Raw genomic sequence first — 15,897 nt, forward strand, 5'->3', positions numbered from 1 at the left:
GTATTGAAACACTGAAGAATTAGGTCTATATTTGCATTTATATCATATCATTGCCATGAAAAGGAAAGTGGAAATTACCTTGTCAAAAACAGGCAGAATATGTTTGTTCAAGTAGTTCAGAAATTTGCTATTGGATGCACCCCGCTGATGAAAACAGAACACGCTGTCGGATGTCAACAAATATGTCGAACTTACAAATGTTATGATATAACAAAGCACTTAAGGTTGAAATCAATGCTTACCATGAAAAAGGGAAGAGCCATGTTCAGACATGCCATCAACCTCTCGACATGATCAATATCTGACACCTGAAGCAACAAGGACCCTTCCATTATAAAAATTGAATAATCGGCTGCATTTTGGAGGTCAATGAAGTATCTGGGGCACTAATTAGGACAAAAGTAAAAAGCACTTATTATGACATACGTGGGTGCAAGAATATCATGAAGCAATTCACTTAGTAATGACCTAAAAGATCATAATTCATGTTATCAAGAACACAAGTATCTGGCGGTGTTCAAAAACCCGTACTCGATGACTGACTTGGTCACAACCAAAACAGTTGACTCATCAAGCAAGTAAGCCAACTTGAAAAAAATCAGCTGAGTATTTCATTGTTTGTGAATAATTAAGCAAAAGAAAACAAAAAAGGCAAAGGGTAAATTTAATGAGTCAAACCCAGCTTGTCATTTAGTCAAACCACATTCTTACCACGTTGAAAAATACCAATTATACGTGAAAATAGCATAAGAAACTTTGTCACAAAAAACTAGGATGCATCCAAGTTTTACCATAAAACTTGCCAACTGGATGACACAAGTTGACCAATTGGTTTTTGTCATCCGTAAAGCACATGTATAAGATAGGCAACTCTTAACCAAAAAAATTTGATGTTGATGGGTCGAAGCAACATGGATGTATATGATATGGCAACACGCATGTCAGATACCATCAGCCTCAGTCCAGTAAGTGTCTGGCATTAATGCCAATTTCTCATAATTCATAGAATGCAAAATGTTTTCCCTTTTCCATTTTAAGCACCAAAACCGGTTTCCACATGCCACTATTCGAAGGCCACATATGCTTCCATATGTTTCTATCGTGATATTTCATTTGTAACAGGTCCATTTCTTTGTAGTGCTGTACATCTCCACGTTTCAAAAGTATCCATGATGCAATTTGATTCATGTTATATTTTACTTTGGTGTTATTTGCCCATAAACTTACCTCTGTTTTAATTGGCTTCTTTGCCAGAGGTTGAAAGAATTAGCAAGAAATTCTCAACCATGATATTGATTGGAAAGCAATATTGCAGAAAGACAAAGCCACATAACACTCCTTATGTTCAGTAAAGCATGTATTAGACGCACAATACTAATTAGTACAGAGCACCAGATCAATGTCAGGAATCATTTCCATGGCATGATATCAGTGACCAACATTATGGCCATTGAATAATTCAAACATAGTATGATAATGAATGAAAGCATTACACAAAGACTACAAGATTGCTCAACCAATTGCCATTTTAATATTCGTAGCACTCAACAACATACAACAAGAATATAGGAACACCTCCAAGAAGTGCACTGAAGAGATGATATGGATATATAATGATGAAATACCCATAATCATGTTTATCAGAAAGAAATGAAATTGAAGCAACATGACAACTTTTTTTTCCAATGGATAACATGAAAGAACACCATCTCAAATTGAGTGGAGCATAAAACCAACAGGATCGACGTAAGTTTTAAGTGAATTCTTCATGCAGGTAGGAAGAGAAGTTATGCCAACATACAGTTACCAATATACACATCAATTGAAATAAATAATAAATAAGATAATCCAAAAATGGATAACCATTTCTAGACTGTAAAATAATCAACTCCGACCAGAAAAAATTGATTAAAAGATTAAACTCAAAAGAAAATACAATCATTTTCTGGTACTTTATTTACGCAGAATGACCTATTGCTGCCAACTTTGGTAACATCCTTCTGATAGGAATATCGCAATCGATGTTAAGTTGTCTAAGAAGCCAATACACCAAGAGATACGGAATCAAAATCACAACTTGGTAACAACAAGACCTCACAGTAGATATAAAGTTGGCAATGATCTAACGTAATGCAAACTATAATTTTTACTAATCAACAGTAAAATTAGAGGTATTATTCTTTGGGACAATTTTGCCAAACCTGCCACTAGCAGTGGGTAGCAATATAAGATAGGTAAAGTACAACAATGATTTTACATGGAAATATTGCAAACATGTGTGGCAAAACTACCCTATCAACTTGAAGATGAACAAAACTGTCTGCGTTTTAATATGCCTATGGGTTGAATACAATACTAACATCAAATTGTGCATCTAGATCAGCTTGCCCTTCAACAATCTCAATTAGCTCTTGAACACTTTCTGGACCAGCCTTCTCCCCAAATATGCTCAAACTCTTTAAGAAATCCATAAACATTCCAAACTCGTCGCCAGTTACATCTTGCAAACTCTGAAACAGTACGACTGTTCAATTCAATACCATAGCACAAAAAAGAAAACAAAAAATGCTTTAAATGATAAGAAATTAGATTTCTGATCAACAACGGAGGGATTATTTAAATTTTTTAGAGCAAATGACTAAGAATATTAATGAGAAAAACAGAGTTTCAATACAAAGAAAAAACCAAAAGAATATAATAGATTACAACAACAAAGCAAATGGCCATGATTCCATGTAATGGATAGAAACCTACTTTCTTAACTAAATCAGTAATATGTCTCTCCATCTCTTCCTGAGGCTTCAATAGCTCAGATTTGAGGGGAAACACCTGCCATAACAAAAGAAATCAAATCAATTAGCTTAAAGTCAAAAAAAATGAAAAAGAGCAACCCTGTCAAAAAAGATAAAATGTACGACAGCAAACATTACTCACCTTGTCCTTGATAAAATTGAGAACCTTCTCACGTAATTGTTCTTCATTACTCACAATATGTGCAAATAATGCTGTTAACGATTCTGCAAACAAAAGTTTTTCCAAAAGTCAAGCAAGGAAAACATAAAATATTGCTTTCTATTCAACTATAATGATATACAAAAAAAGGGTTAAGTTAGCTTGTTTGGGTTTGTCTGGGACAAACTTTGAGGGTTCGAACCGTTGACCTCCCTCGATCAAAACAATATGTCTACTGCTAAAGCTGAAGCTTAAGGGACACTTCTAATAAAACATAAGAATAGAAAAGCGAAAATATTTCTTTTCAAGGTTGAGGAACCGCAGATTATCAAATATATATCACTCTTCATCTTCAGGTAAACCTAGACGTGAAGATATTCAAGCGTTCATTATGAGGGCTCATACACAAATGCTCACAAATGATTAATTGAATTAAAAATATCCATGTCCACTCAGGGTTGAGGGGAGGGAAGAAGTAAAAAGCAACAATGGTAAGAGACTCTTGGGCTTCCAACTACGGACCACTGAAATCCTTTCCACGACAGACTTCACCTTGCACTGGGAAGGCATCATCATGTTCCACTAAAAATCTCTAGATTATCCGCTTGGTACCCCACCACATGGTGTGATCAAACTCAACGTCGATGGCTACTCCATAGTGAATCTGGGGCAAAGTGGTTATAGTGGTATTTCCGTTATTCAAACAGCCTCACTGTATCCTCCTGCGGCTTTCTTGGCTATGGTGATTCCAGCTGGGTGGAGGTAAATGCTGTCCTCAATGTTCACTAAAGATTCGACACCTCCTAGGGCAATGAACTCATCATGGAAGGGAACAATGCCAATGTCAGTCAGTGGGATAATAGGATAGTCACTGCCCATGGCACCTTGCTTATGTTTTTGATCATATATTTCATTTGTGCAGGCCTCTTCGAGCCACCTTGCATCATATCTGGCAGAAGGCTAACTCTCATGTGAACTCCACAGCCAATGAAGGGGCCTCCTTATCGAGGATCACGCCTCTATCTCCTTTTTGACTGATGTGTTCTTATTTCTTCTCCTTTCTCCTTTTCTCCTCTATTCTCTCTTCTCTTCTCTTCATCTATCTCTTCCTCTTCTTCTTCAGTCCCACACCTGAGTCTTTCTTCTCTCCCTACTATCTCGCACTGAACCACCCCCCCCCCCCCCCCCAGGGTTTCTCTCTCGTCCTCTTTCCCTCTCCTTCCTCTGTTTATGCAGGTGGTTCAATCGCTCTTCATTGTGAAGACTCCCTCTCAATACTCAAAATAATCCCGCCTAATATTTGCTTTCAGCTACCTTTACCCTTCGTCTGAGCACCCAACCTGCGGGTGCCCTTTCTCCCCCCTTCTCTCAGAGCACCCAACCGATGGGATGCCCATCTCTCTGCTTTTCATTTTGCACCCCCGCGGAATTCTGTTACGTCTCCCCTTTCTCCCTCCCCCTTCGCTCTCTCTTCTTCTTCTCTCTTTCTCTCTGCATAGCATCATTATTTTGTCCGTGCGCTTTCTGACAGCGCACTTCTCTCTCTCTCTCTCCGCACATTTTTTGACAGCACTCCTCTCCTCTCATCATCTCTTCATTCTGCCACCGCTCCCTTCTCTGTCCCCCACCCCCTCACTTCTCTTTCTTCTTATATTCTTTTTGTAAAGGAGCACCAATTTCTTATATTCTTATTGTGAAGGAGCACCCCAATCTATGTGACGCCGTATACACCTCACTTCTCGTGAGCATTTTTGTGACTATAATGTTTATTAAATATATCTTCACCTTCTCTTAAGAAAAAAGATGGGTAATAACAAGATAATTGCTAAGTGTAAGAAGAGAAAAAGAAGCATCTAAGGTTCCTGCCCCATGGTAAATGATAATATTACCAAGAGACGAGTTTATAAGAACAGGGATGGCCTTCTCATGAATCCGGAGTTTAACAATAACAATATATATATATATATAAAGGAAACAGCCTCCCTTGATGTACCATGAAGATTTCTATTTGGAAAATGACCTCACAAAGATCGTGCCAAACCAAACACGTAGAAATTCAGTGAATTACAAGCAGAATGAAGTCCCAATATGTTGCATAACAATTAGTTGTGTGTCCTTCATCCAATGCTCCACCTGGTTGGGCCCACCTAAGGGCCACATGTCACCAATTACACACAAAAGACCACAGAGTAATAATCATTATACTCTCTTAATAACAAAGAATGATAGAAAAGAAAATGTCAAGTAGAAATGGGAAAAGGTAGGGGAACTTCATTTTGCAGAATAAGATTCTCCTGCTCTTGGATCGAGCAGCAGGGACGAGGGTAGAAAGGCATAAAACAAGATGAAACCATGATGTTTGTTGCCAAATCTTTGGGCATGGAAAGGGGACACGTAAGATCCATTCTTTCATGGACCAATACCTTGAAAACTGTTAGAAAGCTATGGAAGGAGACATAAAATGCCATTGTCAAGGGACAGTTGCTAAAGTGTTAAGAGAGATGATAGGACATCAAAAGGGATTAAGCAACCTGAATGACTAAATTAGTAAAATGGTAAGATAATAGTGGGAAGTAAGCACAGGCTCCTTTGTATAGTTATAGGGATTGCCCTACTAAGGTCACGGACTCGATCTGAATCTCAATCCCACGATTCCTGAGCAGGTCCGCTAGAGGACCGCGATTTCCTAACCCAAGGAATGCACCCCCATGTTGTAGCTGACCGCATATCCAGGTTTGCAGGAAAAGCAATACTCATGATCCTGTTATAAGTGGGACAGCTATCCAAAAATAGCTGGGATCACAATCCCCATGCCATATGGGATTGCAGCCCTATTATTAAGAAAATATCATACTCACAGATTTGTAGCTTTCAATATTAGAAACTAATGGTTATCTAATAAGGGAACATAAGATATAGAAGATTTCTGTCTCCACTATTAGGCACGTAACCATCAATAACCTAATGGATAATGAGACACGTAACAAGACTAAATTCGTCGATGCAATCAACTACTGCAATATCAAACAACTCTGATCCTGAAGTCCAAGACAAGGTCTCAATGGATTTATACAGCGTAGGTTCTCAATTGGATCTCTTGGAAAGGATTTGGCCACAAGGCAGAGGACCAAGATCCCTCCTGGTATGTTTAGAACTTCTTCTGTTTGATTTCATAAATTGAGTTAAATTTCAATTATACAGTTACCTTATATACAACATTTATATTTACGTGAAATAGCTTCCTGGTGCAAACCATGGGGGAAGCACCCCACATTTGCGGTAGATGGCCATGTGTATATTGAATCCGACCTATAGCCTGTCTGGATGTGAACACAACTTCAGCACATTTGAAAAGGTAATATTACTTACTTTACTTAGTTTATTAGCATTACCTATATTATATTTTTCTAAATTTTAATTGTTCATTGAACATTTATCTAATAGGTCCATACAAAGAAGAGGAACAGACTTGAGCAAAAGCGACTGCATGACCTTGTCTTTGTTCAGTATAAAAAAAGCTCCAGAAGCGTTGTCAGGAGCTAGAGTGCAATGAAAGGGAGGCTCTTGAAGTTGATGATATGGATGATACTGGCGAATGGCCTGTTGATACTGGAGAAGATGAGGTATTCCCTGGAGAGGGTTTGACCTTGGGCCCGGTTAGTGAGGCTGTTGGGACACCATTGAGTCATGTGTGGACCACTCAATCTGAATCTCAAAGCCAAAGGAGGAAGGGGAAGGGGAAGGTGAAGGAGAAGGGAAAGAAGTTGACGAGATCAAGAAAGGAGAATGAAGAGGATGAGCTCATTCAAACAAGACAAAGGATGATGCTCAATATGTTGAGGAGGGGGATGACTTTGGTGATGATGGCATGGTCAAGATTCTATTTGGGGTGGTGAGGACATGACATCACATGTGGGCAGTGGACATCATGCTTTGAGTCTTCAATTTTTTATGGTTATCAGTTTATGTAATACGTACTTTGAGTCTTGTTGTCATTTGATGATGTTTGTGTCTATGTAAATAGTGTTTTTTTTTTTGTTTTTTCTTTCAGGGCTTTGGGGTCCCTAAAAATAACCTGAGAACTCCCTAGGGGGTCTAAACCCCTGGCCAAAGAACTCCTTGGGGGCCTAGCCCATGACCGTGACAAGTGCATGATCCCAGCCAACATGTTTGATTTGTTATATTCAGATGAAGCAATGTAAGCCAAGGCTCACAAGTACGAACTACATTCATGAGTTTAAGAATTATGACAAATCGTGACATCAATTCTAATATCTGGAAGGCAGAATTTGAGTATCTAGTGAAGGGTAATCATTGTGTTTCATTAATACGCATCGAATCTGGGGATTTTGGAAAACTTTGTTTGGTTTAAACTGGAATTCGGGAACCAAGAAATCTGTAAAAAAATAAAAATTGCAAATGTTAACTGTGAGAAATCCGTAAATTTTAAGCATTCATTGAAAATTTCCTTAATGAGATGGTGATGTTATTTAAATGAATGAGGTTTCGAAATCATACATCCATGATAGCTCAAAACAAATGGAACAGTCTAGATTACATACACAGAAAATAAAAACTTTTTGGATGAGGGGAGAGCATGTCTAAGTAGTTCAATTTAACTTTTTTTTTTTTTCTATACATCAGGTTGAGCAAAATTGTTGGGGTTCGAGATTTCTCACCCTCATGCAATTGTAAAAGTACAAAAAATTAATTTGGAAAAAATAGAATAATCAAAATACCCTCATCGATGGTTGAAAACATGTCTAAATATTCAATGTTACTTTTTTTATATACATCAGAATGCGCTGAACTTTCAGGCATTTCTGCTTCTCATCCTCACACACTTGTAGAAAATGTAAAAAGCATTTTTTTAAATTAATCATTGAAACGCCCCTAAAACTCAACATTATAGTTCACCTAATATGATATTGATGGTCAAGAGCATGTCAGAATTTTAAATTTATATTTTTTATTTATATTGGAATGAGCTGAAATTTTGGCATCTATACATCTAAAGCTCCCGCAACTATGAAAATATTTTGTAGAAAATAAAATGATCAAAATACCTTTGAAACTTTGAAAGGTATTTTGGTTATTTTATTTTGTTTTAATTTTTTATATATACCCTCCAAATTTTATATCGATCCTATTTCAAAAAAATAAAAAGAAAAATAAATGAAGAAATGCATGTCTCACATTTTCAAAATGACAAAATGGTCCAGAATATGAAAATTCTATATCCCCCATTTTTAAGAAATTTATCCTTCTATTTTTAATTTTTTTCCAGGGTGTGGGTGAGGGGTGAGGGGTGGTTATAGCTTGAAAATTCGGCCACCTAGGCAGTCAGGAGGCCAAAATGCCTACGCACCATGCGTCTAGGCGCTCGCCCTAAGGCAGGCGCCTAGGCAGCACCCCATGATAGGGAGGCCGAGGGCAGAAAAATGCACTTGGGCATTTTTGAGATTTTTCCTCCTTAGAAGGAGGGAAAAAGATTCAGGGGGAAATTCTAGTCCCCCAAAACCCCTCTTGTGCATACTAAGAGAGAAAAATTCTAAAAAAACTTGGAATTTGAGATTTTCCGCAAGATCGAAAGAATTTGAACTGTTTTGATTTCTTGATAAAGAAAAAGGAATACTTCGAGATAGTTTTTGGAGCTTGGAGTGGTCACATAAGAGGACTTTTGGAGACCAAAGATCACTGATTTGGGCCAATATCAATTCATTTGGAAAAGGTTAGAGCATTACAATAGTTTAATTAGGGTCTTGTATTTTTTTGGTAAAATATATTATGATTTAATGATTTGGTATTCTTTTACTTTGTTTTTCTGTTATTTTTACATGTTTGTAGTAGGAAGCCTGAAATATTTTGTGAATATTTCGCGGTTTGGACCTATATTGAATTCGTTTTGAAAATCTTAGTGCAATACAAAATTTGAATTAGGGGTTTTTTTTTTGGTATAATGTGTAATGTTTTGAAATTCTATTATTTTTTGTTTTAATTTTTTGATATTTTTACATGATATTTTTTTGTTTTTCTTTGTTGATATTTTTACATGTTTTCCTTTTTTTTTTTTTCCGGTGATATTTTTATGAGGAACACATCCCTCCCTTCCCTCTTGTTGTTCCTGGGAAGCGCCTGGTTGCCAGGCTCCCAAACGGCCTAAGCAACCGCATCAAACTTCTTGAACATTGGTGGTGGCTGGCTTGGACGACTTGCCACACTATAAAAATTCCACATTTCCCATGTTTCATCATCATCAACCAAGACTTATCCCAATTGTTTGAGGTCGGCTATATGAATCTTGTTCCGCCATTCTGCTCTATCAAGGGCCATGCTCTCAGTCAAACCATAAGTCACCATATCTCTATACACTACTTCCATTTACATCTTTTGAAACCATCCATTTGGCCTTTTAGAGCCTTCCAGTTGAACTAAATTTCCCTTCTAACTAGTGATGTATTAGAGATCCACGCAACATATGGCTAGCCTACTTAAGTCTCCTTCCCTCATCTTATCGCCTACTAAAGTCAATCTTAAGCTGCGGATGTATTCAATTTAATTCTATCATTTATTATCTTGCCACTCATCCATCTCAATATCCTTAGCTTAGTTGCGCTCATCATATGGATATGTTGTTTCTTGGCTGCCCAATATTCCATCTCATAAAGCATGGCTGCTCTTACAACCATCCTATAGAATTTCATATAAAACTCCGGATATACATTTCTACCTCACCCACCCAGCTCTAATTCTATGTATAACATCTTCATCAATCTCTCCATTCTCCTAGATTATCGACCCCAAGATATCAAATATAATCTCTTTTAAGTATTTATTGGCCATCAATTTTAACTACTTTCTCATTCCTACTCTTATTACTACTAAGCTTGCATTTCATATATTTTGCCTTAGTCCGACTATTTTTAAAATCTTTAGAATCTAGAGCATCCGTCCAAAGTTCTAACTTTGCATTGACACCGCCCCTAGTCTCAAAACTATACACCACGATACCTTATCCTGTAGATGCCTAGTTAACTAGTTTATATCCAAAAGGACCAAAACAAAGAGATATGGGCTCAACGCTGACCCCTGAAGTAGGCCTACTGTCATTGAAAACTCACTTGTCTCTCCACTAATGGTCCTCACACTAGTTAGTGTCCCCTCGTACATATCTCTCACCGTATCAATATATCTTCTAGAGACTCTTTTCTTTTCCAAAACCCACTAAATTAACTCTCAGTACCCTATTGTATGGTTTCTCTAAATTAATAAAAATAATGTGCAAATGTCTTCCCTTCTCCCTGAACTTCTCAATCAGTAGCCTAAGTAATAAAATAGCCTCAATTGTTAACCTCCCTAGCATAGAACCAAATTGATTTTTTGACACACTCGCTTCATGTCTTAGTTGTTGCTCAATCACTCTCTCCCACAGCTTCATACTGTGGCTCATAATTTAACCCCTTCACAGTTTGTACAATTCTGTATATCTCCTTTCTTCTTGTAAATAAGTACAACAATAGCAAAGAAATAAGTACAACAATAATACATATTAATATTAATTACCAAAAAAATAAGTACAACAATACTTTTTCTCTATTTGTCTGGCATTTTCTTTGTTCTGAATATCTTATTGAACAGTTTGGTCAGGCAGAATATGTCAATCTCTACCATGCACTTCCAATCTCTCCCTAATTTATTCTTCCCGATTTTTTTTTTTTATTATTATTTTTTTTTTGGAGGGCTGGAGGAGGCTGTTTGGGTTAAAAGACCACATTTCTCATTTTTGAGCAATGTGGACTTCATCTCACTATAGCATTTCCAGTTGCCAAACTACAAATTGCCACAGTGATATGGAAATTTCAATTTTTTGGCACCGAAATTTCCAGTTGCCCCCTAAAGATGAAAATTCTCTTTTGTTTCTTTCTTTTCAAATATTTAGCACTAATTCCCATTATATCAAGCCAAGAAAGAAAAGGTAGCACGATTGGTAAGACCTAGTGAGCCAGTTTCCATACCAAGGTTAAGCACGCACATTCAACGACAATACTACGTAAAGCATAGGCACCCACCTAATAAATTCTCATGCCATAGGCACATAACAAGCAAAACAAGAGATGCCAAAGCAAACAGAGGAGAACGTTTTTTGATAAATGGAGAGGGAAGCAGTGAAGGAATTTTTGCAATAGCAATTTAGCTTTGAAAGGGGTCGGCGTGATCCTACAAATCAATATACATGAAAAACTAAGGATTGAAGTAGCAAAAACTGGATTCCAGTAGGAAAATCTCGCCCAAGCCAACTTGACGCTTGACTCTTCAGTAGGCCAATATAAATGAAAAACTCAGGATGCAGCCAAGTTTATCGCCATATATCATTAATATAAAATTCTTTATGGTGCCATATATCATTATATAAAATTATTTATGGAAACTTGTTATGCACATGGTCTCTTCCTATGCATGACAAAATGTATAGTAATTCAACAACAACAATCGTAAATATGTAACATAGAATAAAGCTCAAAACCTAAATTATTGATCCATTTCCACAATGACAGAAAAGAAAATCTACATTGATCATTAAACTATGAAATTCATTTAACTTTAGCAAGTGCAGGAACTTTCAAATGAAAAAGAAATGTAAGGATAACAAATATATTAAATAATACAAAAGGATGTCACCGTCAGTGCACATTCCTTGGTTGTATATAAAAAAAGGAAAAAGAAAAGATACGACCATCTCATGTTTCATGAATCATGAGTATATAAGATTTATGGAAATTATATAAGGACAATACACAATAACGAGCTAAGATAAACAAAGGGATGCAATACCTTTGGTGTGCTGCTTTAAAAAGGACATCAGGGCTTTGTGAACAGCATCACGCTCGAGATTTTCCTCTGATTACATTAGAAAAACAAACAGCTCAATGCAACAACCAACAAAAGCATTCAGTTCCCCATACAATACAAATCAAAAGACATACCAGTAAGAAGAAGTTGTCCTAAAACATCAACTATCTTAGGAACATAGTTCGGACAATCCCTACAAAGAAGCGGAAGACCACGAATTGCCTGTATCCTGATCTGCATGCACAAACAGACTTCAAGAAGCATTCCATACCAAGTATGTGCAAAAAACAATCATTTTGACATTAGAAACAATGCAAATAATTTTAGAAGATTGACTAGCCAATGCCAGAGACGTGACATTTCCCCCATAATGCCTAATGAACATACATGGGACAGACAATAAATTTTCAAGGCCGCTGCAGCTTTAATGACGATGTATAGAAGAGAAATAATCGAATAGTCACAATGAAAACAAATTTAAAAAGAAAGAAAAAAGGATAAGCAAATTATAGTCATGTGAAAAAGTTAGCAACAACTGTGAAACCGTGCCACACAGACTCTGACAGATGCAATCATTAGCAAAGATTGGGACTTATGATATTAGATCAATACTGTTCGGGGGTCTTCAACTACTTCTAATGTGACATGCACTTGGCACAATCCGCTTAGTCAAAATGTTCACGCCTATCAACTTAAAGAGCATCGTCTGTAATTTGCTGCTTGCTGAGACTGTAATTTTTGCTAAGTGAACACAAACTTCACCTGAGGATGATAAGACATAAGTCTTACATGGTTAAATGTAAGTCGCTTCACCCAAGGAATTGGGCAACACTACATCTCAAGCTCGATTCCTACCACGTACCTACCCAAAATAAAAATCCCGATACAAGAAAGAAAGAAATGGTCAGATCCCCTGGGTAGGGCTCCATAGGGAGGAATGTCCAAAACAATGAAGGAACAAACCATGTAGCTCTACATGCAAGCCAAGGGATAGTCCATCTTTAGCATTGTTCACCACAAATGGGGAAAACTTGAGAAACGGGTGAATTAAGGAGTGGGGTGCAAAATTATCATTTGGGGAACTTAATTTATAAGAAAAGAAACTTGGAAAGCACATGATATACAAATCAATACCATGAGAACGTAATTGGAAAATATATCAGCCCAAAAACAATTGAGATATCAATGTGACAAAAGAAAAAGAAACAGTGATCATAAAAAGAATCAATGTGACATACAGAAAATGCATGAAAGGAAAGGACAAAGGCAAACTTGTCTATAAAAACAAAGACAAAACACATCTCAGGGAAACCAGAAGGCAGATGTAAAGTGGGCTAAACCCATGCAAAGAAAAGAATTTCTCTCCACAAATTTGGAAGGTGACATCCTGAAGTGTTCGAAAACATGTGTCCAGAATTCTCTAAAAACAGGTTCACCACTACGACCAAGTTCCCCAATGATTATGATATTCTTTCTTTCTCTCTTCTTTCTGATAGATAACACTGTTAGTATTTCATTATTTGCATATGAAAACATACCAAGTATAGGAATTGATCATCTCAGAAACATTTTTTTGGTTTTGCATCTCAGAATATACATTTTTTGGTGTACTATCAAAAAAATTACAGTTTCTGGCGAAGACAAAAACAAAGGAAAAGAAAGCATCTGATAAGAGCTGTGGGATAATTCTAGTAACTAAAAGTGATGTACAGGAAACCCCTTCTCCAGTCATTTGATCATCTAACTTATTTGACGCCCTCCAAACATGTCAAGAAGAGACAACAAGGTGTATACATAGGTCAAAAATCTCCACAAGGGATTCATGAACCAAGGATAGGTTGTTTTAAGGTCGCCCAACAACTATGATCTTGAGCAGTGTTTGCAAAATCGAACCAGAACGGTTAACCGGATATGGGGCTGAGAGTGGTTTGAACCGGAACCAGACTAACCGGTCAAGTAGATTTAAAAAAAAAATGGGTCAAAAACCCCCCAAAAAAAAAAATGAAAAATTTTGATTAAGTGTATAATATGTGATTACATATATTTATCTAACAAAAAAAAAATTGAAACAAGCTTTTTATAAATTAATATTTGAATACTATAGTCCTGTACATGATCCCAAGCAGGTCACATAAATCTTTTTGTTTTCTAGATTAGGATATTCTTTGAAGATATTTATGTCATGTAACATCTTCTTCCAAGAATTAACATATTCATCCCAAACCTTACATGAAAAACTTTCTAGTTCTTTTGTACAAAAATCGGGCACATTAGGAATGAAAGTTTATGCACTTTTTGCAAATAGCAAAAGTAGCTTGATGCTATTAAATCAAATAAAAACGCCAACTAATTAAGATAGGAAAAAAAAGGGACCTCTTCCATATAGTTAGATAAAGCATAATTTATACAATACTTTTTCGATGAAGTTAAATAAAGCATACTTCATAAAAAGTACATTTCATGATATGCAACAAAACGAAAAATCAATGCACAGCACACTGATATGTTCTATTGTTCTTATATGTTCTTATATATATCTACCATAACCATATCAGTGTGTTGTGCATTGATTTTATCAAAAAATAAGAACAGTAGAACAAATAATTGTATCAACAAATAAGTTTATTAAGCAAAATAGAAAAACACTACCCATATTTATCATAAAACATAATTTTATTAAAAAGCCATAATTTTATCAAAAAAATAATTTTATTAAGCAACATGGAAAAACACTTCCCATATTCATCATAAAAGATAATTTTATTAAAAAACCATAATTTTATCAAAAAAAAAAAATTGTTAAGCAAAATAGAAAAATACTTTCCATAAAACATAACTTTATTAAAAAGCCATTATTTATGAAAAAAATAATTTTATTAAGAAAAATAGAAAAACACTTCGCATATTCATCATAAAACATAATTTTATTAAAAACCCATAATTTATCAAAAAATTAATTTTGTGAAGCAAAATGGAGAAACACTTTCCATATTCATCAAAAAACATAATTTTTTATTCAAAAACATAATTTTATTAGAAAGATATTTTATTAAGCAGTATAGAAAAAAATTCCCCATATTGATCAAAAAACAAAATTTTATTAAGCAAAATGATTTCTTTTTTTAGAAAAATCAATTTCTCAAAATGTGAGGGATGATTGGAAATTAAAATCACCTTTGTAAAACTCTCTCTATGTGGAAACGGGCGGGATCGGCCAGTGACCGATCCCGAGTTAGTCAGCCGATTTTTTAAATATCGGCTGTTCTTTTAAGGACTTTTTCCATAACATTCTAAAAACCTTGATAGAAAACGAAAAAAAAAAAAAAAGGAAAAAGAGAAGAACCAAGAACATACAAGACGATGGTGTAGTGTTTCATTGAACATAAGGCAACCAATATTTTTGCATGCACTAAAAAAACAAAATGTCTCATTTCCATCATTACAAATATAATTATATCATGCACTTAAACGAACATAATTAAAAAAAATCGAGCAAAAGATTGAGCGACATTATCATGCACTTATCAAAAAGGAGAGTCAATTTATCTAAAAAATAATTTTATTAAAAAGAATAATTTTATTCAGCAAAATAGAAAAACACATCCCATATTCATCAAAAAAATAATTTTACTAAAAAATCATAATTCTATTAAAAATAATTTTATTAAGAAAAATAGAAAAACACTCCCATATACATCAAAAAACATAATTTTATTAAACAAAATATTTTTTTACAAAAATCGATTTTTCAAAAACGCTTAAAATCGAGTAACACTTCTAGCAAGAAACGACCCTCTATGTTTGGATAATCGAACAAATAAACATACATGCATTATAAAGGCTTCGATCATCTTTCAAACGCACCAAATCTCATCAAAAAATATTCGGCATTTTTAATTTATTTGAAAAAATGGCGAAAATTTTAGATCTATGAAATTTTCATGATAAGGTACAACAATAAAAATCATATAAAAACATTTAATCAATCATAAATAGACATACCTATTTTATTTGAGAGATTAAGCCTTGATGATCAAAGTCCAGAACTCAATTTGATAAAAAACAACCAATAAACTGATAAAAAAATATGTGTTT

At 35.3% G+C, this 15,897-nt stretch overlaps 1 protein-coding gene across 2 annotated transcripts in view; it reads right to left on the reverse strand.

The window, feature by feature from the left end:
• LOC18442235 (Apoptosis inhibitory protein 5 (API5)) overlaps window positions 1-15,897 on the reverse strand; it is a 31,372-nt gene that overhangs the window by 7,609 nt on the left and 7,866 nt on the right. For both annotated transcript variants that reach the window (XM_006852458.4, XM_088867870.1), the window contains exons 3-9: window positions 11,937-12,036; window positions 11,785-11,850; window positions 2,935-3,017; window positions 2,755-2,829; window positions 2,361-2,510; window positions 243-308; window positions 79-144 (exon numbers count right to left, since the gene is read on the reverse strand). In XM_006852458.4, coding sequence (XP_006852520.1) covers window positions 79-144; window positions 243-308; window positions 2,361-2,510; window positions 2,755-2,829; window positions 2,935-3,017; window positions 11,785-11,850; window positions 11,937-12,036 — 606 coding nt within the window. The remainder of the gene's footprint in view (window positions 1-78; window positions 145-242; window positions 309-2,360; window positions 2,511-2,754; window positions 2,830-2,934; window positions 3,018-11,784; window positions 11,851-11,936; window positions 12,037-15,897) is intronic.

The sequence above is a fragment of the Amborella trichopoda genome, chromosome 1 (genome assembly GCF_054954075.1).
Source record: "Amborella trichopoda isolate Santa Cruz 75 chromosome 1, AtrichopodaSantaCruz75HAP2 v2.0, whole genome shotgun sequence".
Taxonomy (NCBI): Eukaryota; Viridiplantae; Streptophyta; class Magnoliopsida; order Amborellales; family Amborellaceae; genus Amborella; species Amborella trichopoda.